This window comes from Oncorhynchus clarkii, chromosome 13, assembly GCF_045791955.1.
Source record: "Oncorhynchus clarkii lewisi isolate Uvic-CL-2024 chromosome 13, UVic_Ocla_1.0, whole genome shotgun sequence".
NCBI classification, from domain to species: domain Eukaryota; kingdom Metazoa; phylum Chordata; class Actinopteri; order Salmoniformes; family Salmonidae; genus Oncorhynchus; species Oncorhynchus clarkii.
In genome coordinates, this window is record NC_092159.1 from 25811404 (window position 1) to 25817094 (window position 5691).

Below are 5691 nucleotides of genomic sequence, written 5' to 3' on the forward strand. Positions count from 1 at the left end.
ATCGTGCATATCTGTCTTTGGACAGGAGCCAGTTGCTGTGGTATGGTATTTCAAAGTGAAGGGATGTTGATGAATGCTAGGGTTTTCGTCACAGTCCGGAATCACCAAGGGATACATAACTAACTCCACCCTCATTGGAGGCTCAACAATGTGTAAGCGCACAAAATTAGCCTAGAGGAGCCAGCAAATATTTGGCATATTTTATGTGTCCAGAATATCACCCATTGTTGCCTGCAAGGAATGACATTTATCTGTATGCTTATATCTTGCCCTTTGAATTTAAGGCCCAGTGGTTTCTGATGAACCCCCACACCGCCAGTGGCAAAGCACTCAGGCACCAGAGGAGCAGACGGTGCTAGGGTTCTCTCTGTAATTCCACCAAACTACCACAGCTGTTACTGTGATCTGCAATATGCCCCATTCACACCAATGACATTCCCCTAATGAACTCACCAATTAGGTGCTTCGACATTAGGTGCCATATGACCACCTATGGCTAGATAAACAAATGAAGTAAGGACAATGTGTTGAGGTGTGGGCTCTGTACAGTCATGGTATTCCCTCCAAGGCAAATGACATTTTGGTTTTGAATTTTCCAACAAAAGAGGCCACCAAGGCATCTCCTGGCTGCGGGTTTGACGCTTCATACCTAAATTGGAAGTGACGGGCCTATGGCCCCTGCTCTTTCATCTCACTATCATTTGGGTGGAGTGTTCACATTTGGTGTGACAGAGGGTGTTACTGTGACTTTTCACCGCAGCAGCAGCAGACATTGCCTCCAGTCTTTTCAGAGAAAGAGCCTGATGAGGTGCCAGGACAAAAATGGGAATACAATTCATACAATACAATTTCTCATAAGTTATTACTTTTTCAAGAACAAAAATAAATGTCCATTCTGAAAGTCATTGCTTCCCCCCCCCCCTTGGGTGAAATGTTTAAAAAATATATATAAAAAATAGACATTATCCATTTACATTACATTCAAGTTACATTATAAAATCTATCATAATAACAGTAGGCCTAGTTAGTTAAGGGGGCAGGTGGGATGATGATAACCCGGCACTGTGGTTTCAGAGAAAGCTGTCCCATATTAAAAGATCTAGACCACATAATAAACATGGACTATGCTGTTGAATATATAGATACATAATAATAATAAATAAATAACAATTTAATGTATCCTTAACCAAATTTGACAAAAATAATTTCTAACAAAGCTGACATTCCAATTCGGAACAGGGGCTATTTCAGTTGTATGTTGTCGTTGGAGCTCTATGCATGCTTGTATGTGATGTGCAGCAACAACGCAAATTGGAGGCCCTCGAACAAAAATACTTTCTGAAACGGAAGTGGAACTGAATCATGGGAACAACATGGCGGAATGTTTGAATCTCTGATGTTGTTCCAAAACAACATGTCTACATTTCGCTATTACACGATGTAGCTAAAGACATTCTGGTACCTACATATCTTTATATCAAGTTTCATTATAAATGCCAGTTACTATCCCTGCGAACAATATGACAGAATGGCGAACATGTGATACGCCCGCGTCGGGAATGACAGCTGGTTCAGACGAGAGCAAGCAAGGTGGAGGGAAACCGAAAACAAACAGACTGAGAAGAAGCCTCAAACAAACGCAGGCAACTCCATCTCTCATTGTTTCTCCAAAAACCTGTCAAGGTCGGTAGCTTGCAAGCCATGATTGATGTGTTGAATTGATCAGTCACTGATCTAACTAGCTAACTAGCTCTTCCTGTAGTCCGTAACGTAAGCAATGAAAACAGCTTATTAGCTGTGCACCGTGCCTAGCTAACTAATGTGCAGTGTTGCGCTACAAACGTTGCTAGCTAGTTATGTAACGTTAGTTATTTTCTGGTTAGATGGTGCCTAAAGCCAACTAGCTAGTAGTGGGCTAAACTCCGCTCCATGTTGAAGGAAGTTTAGTCCGCTGACTAGCTAGGAGTTAATGGCATGTCGTTAGCTACTTCTTTTGTTTGGTTTAGTTAGTTAGCTAACGGTTACCATGTGAGCCAATTAAAATGACATAATCATTCACATATCTACCATCAGATTTCAAGAAGCCAACTCGTGTGACAAGATCAAGATACAACAATGTATTCAACAAAGGAGAGTCGCCAATGAATGAATCAGAACTTCAACAGGATATCGTTTGGGATGCAACTTCCCCTTCACCCCTTAGGACAGGCAATTATATTTACATGTCAATATAACTCTGCATGTTGCCAGGCTAAGCAGTGATGATACATTTTTAAAGTTTACCTCACCTTATCTGTCTTACCTTTTTTCCTGTTCCTTCTTAGTTAGCAAAAGAGGCAAGAAGTACTCTGCAAATGTTGGAATTGTGGACATTTCCGATATTGTCAACAGAATAGCTCCCAAGGTTGGTAATACTCTGGCTAGCTAGCCACAAGTGTGCCATCAAATAAATGTATTCAAACTAGCACAAAGTTCATTACTAAACCCAGTGATGTGATTTTCTCATCATATATCCACTCTTTTTCATTTGGCTCTTTCTTAGTATAGTGCTGTTCAATACTCACAGATACTATGTTATTCTGAAATATTTACTGTAGTAATATTATTATAATTGATCTTATTTAAGCATGGGAGACCTGTAGTTCCAGAGTCATCCTTGCTCCAGTGGATTGGAGACAGTGCTATTCCCTGCACCCCAGAGATGCAGCAGCCCAGGGCCAAGAAGAAATCCCCAAGGTAATCCCCAAGACAAGATAACATACTCCTCCCTCTCTCCTACATTGTACAATTATTAGAACAGAGCTTGTCACTTGCAAATAGCTTTAAAAAAAAGATTTCCCTACAGGACAAATGGAGTGGACGACCTTTTAAAGTTGGCGAAACAGTTTGATTTCAACATGTTTCGGCAAGACGAAGAACGAGTCAATGATATGCACAAGCAGAGTTTGGCGCTTTGGAGGACAGACTCGGAGGACATATTGGTTTCAGATGGCAACGAGAACCAGCCTCCTCCCTTACTGAGTAATGGCACACCTGAAAGTACACAGTCCGCCCTTAAAACAAACCGCATGAGAAACTCCAAAGACCAGATACCTCCTGACCATGAGATGGAAGATGATTTGGATTTTTTATTTGATGGACCAACTCAACACATAAGTCTGAACTTAAGTCAGAATTCATTGCCTCAGTCCTTGGAGGTGAAGACTGCGCCTGCGTCCTCCAAAGTAATTCCTGGAAAATATCCTTATTCCATACATGGCCACACTTCGACCGTCTCCTCATCGCATCCTGTCAAAAGATGCTCAGCAAATAATAACTTTGACGACGACTGGGAAAATGACGGTTTGCTGGAGGACTCGCTGGTATTTGAGATGACCCAAAACCCAGACCTCTTTGCCGCTCCTAATCATTGTTCGACCCAAAAAGGGTCGAATGAAACAAAACATGAAAACAACAACCCCTCAGCCATTCCCAAAAATGCTCTTCAAGGAAGTAGAGACATAAAACCAGCGGTGTCTAAAGGACAGAATGAAACTGTGAAAAACAGAAAAACATTCACACTTGAAGCAAATCCTAATGTACAATCAAAAAGTATCCTCTCAGAGGCATTACCAAAAGTAGGGAATGTCCCCGACACTGTCAAACCAGCACCGCTTAGGAACGTTCGGCAAAACCAACCAAGTCTCTTTCCAATCAACAAAGCTCCGTCAATGGAGTCCAGTTACCAACTTAGCCAGCAAACACAGCGCCTGTCTAATGGAATAAAGGCTTGGCCGCAGGTGCCTCTTTTTCAAAGTACATCGATCTCAACCAGCTCATGCACATCAAACTTCACCAACTCTTATTCAATGTGGCCCCTTCAGGTTGAGAATAGCTCTTACCACAAGCCCACAGAGAACAGCAATATGAAGGGAACAGGTGTCATCAAGGCCCCAGCTAGCCACAGCGTCATGCCAGAGGACGACTTGGACTCTGTCTTTGCTTCTGACTGCATCTGGGATGACAAAGACGATGACCTATTGTGCCAAGCATGTGATCACCTGGAAAGCCAGGTACAGAGCATGGAGGACCCTGTTATCACACGCTCCCAATTCCTGCCCAGTAATCAGACAGAAAGTCAGAAGTTTGTCCCTGTCTCTGCGCCTTTGAATAGCAGCAGATACAATGTAAATCAAACGACTGAGACCACACAATCCAAATATCCCAACAATTCAGTTTATTTACAATCGGCCCCCTGGAACGGGAGCACCCACTCTCTCAATAACAACAAAGTACCTGTTACTGTGGTCTCTGGTTCTGAAAGACCGAGTTACATTGCCTCAGCTGGAAATGCTGGCACTAACTCCACGTATAGGCCACAGAACATACGAAAGTCATACGAAAGTACTCGGGTCAAAAACACTTGTGTAGCTGGGAGCACAGCTAATCAACAAGGCACTGGGAGTGAAGCAGCTGGGAAATGTTCTGTGGTGGAGATTGAACTGAAGAAACAGCAGGCCATGGAGAGGAGACGGCAACGGATGCAGACGGCCCACAACCTAAGGGCTCCAACCTGAGGCTGGTACAGTGCACATATACAAGAAGATTCAGAATCATAGTTGGACAGTGTTGGTTTACTCTAAACGTTGACTTGTGCTAGACTGACCATACAGAGCTCTTGAAAGTAGACTCACTATAGAGTTGTTGTAGCCTCGTACTACCATCCTGATCTCGTAGCAAAACAGAATGTAAGCTCGCTAGTCCAGGATGGTTGTACAAGGCTAGAGCTGCCGTGCCTTTGTCTGTTTTCTAACTCGTAATTTACATCACTCAATCCATTTCTGAATAAGATTTTAATAGTTTTAATATACATGTTCTTATTTACGTTAATCTATTAACTGTTAACAAAGTAACTTTAAAAAAAAATAAACAATAACCTATTTTCAGGGAGTCTGTTACCAGTTGTGTTTGCAGAGTAGGCTAAGCTTGTCCTGTCACGTTTTCATATTATTCATTATATCAGTTTTGTAAATTACCATAGCATTACAACATGAGCGGTTTTCTGATTAAAAACACGAGTCGTCTTGTGCTGTCATATGTTTCTATATTATGTTTATCTGTCTTTTACTTCTTTTTTTTGACATTGTTTATATGTTTGTCATTTGCACAATAATGAAACTGCCTCAAAAGATGACATACAGATATTAAAGTTGCGAAAGGATTCCCACCCACCCTTTCCAGACAATACTATATTGTGTACAGCAGTGACATCTAGTGCCCTTTTGTTTCTGTGTCATGTAGGGTCACTCTTTCTTTAGCATACCATCATTTATTTTTGTGGAATACAACAGAGCTACTGTCACGAAGCACAAAATAACCAGTTTGATGCAACAGTCAACACAGTACGAAGAGCTCCTTTAGGACCAGCACACATTGTAATGAGTAGTGCTTTCAACAGAAATGGTGTACGTCCCAAACGGCACCCTATTCCCTGTGTAGTGCACTACTTTTGACCAGGGCCTTTAGGGAACTAAATAGGGAGTAGGGTGCCATTTAGGATGTAACATCTATCCTTTCTCTTGATCCTATCCACATTCTGATTGTGCCCACATGGCAGTAAAATGTGTATCTTTTCTGTCCATACTGTGACCAGATATCCTGATCCCTCCCCGTATGCACATTTTTTGGCAGATATTCTTTCAAAATTGTTAA

At 41.9% G+C, this 5691-nt stretch overlaps 1 protein-coding gene across 1 annotated transcript; it reads left to right on the plus strand.

Annotated features, from left to right (window-relative positions):
• Nucleotides 1-1355: 1355 nt before the first annotated feature.
• LOC139423861 (ewing's tumor-associated antigen 1 homolog) lies at nt 1356-5229 on the plus strand. The gene is made up of 5 exons (XM_071175502.1): nt 1356-1683; nt 2074-2208; nt 2325-2404; nt 2627-2736; nt 2846-5229. Exons 1-5 carry the CDS (start codon nt 1494-1496, stop codon nt 4554-4556), a joined length of 2226 nt encoding a protein of 741 aa, XP_071031603.1. The 5' UTR covers nt 1356-1493; the 3' UTR covers nt 4557-5229.
• The last annotated feature ends 462 nt before the right edge of the window (nt 5230-5691 follow it).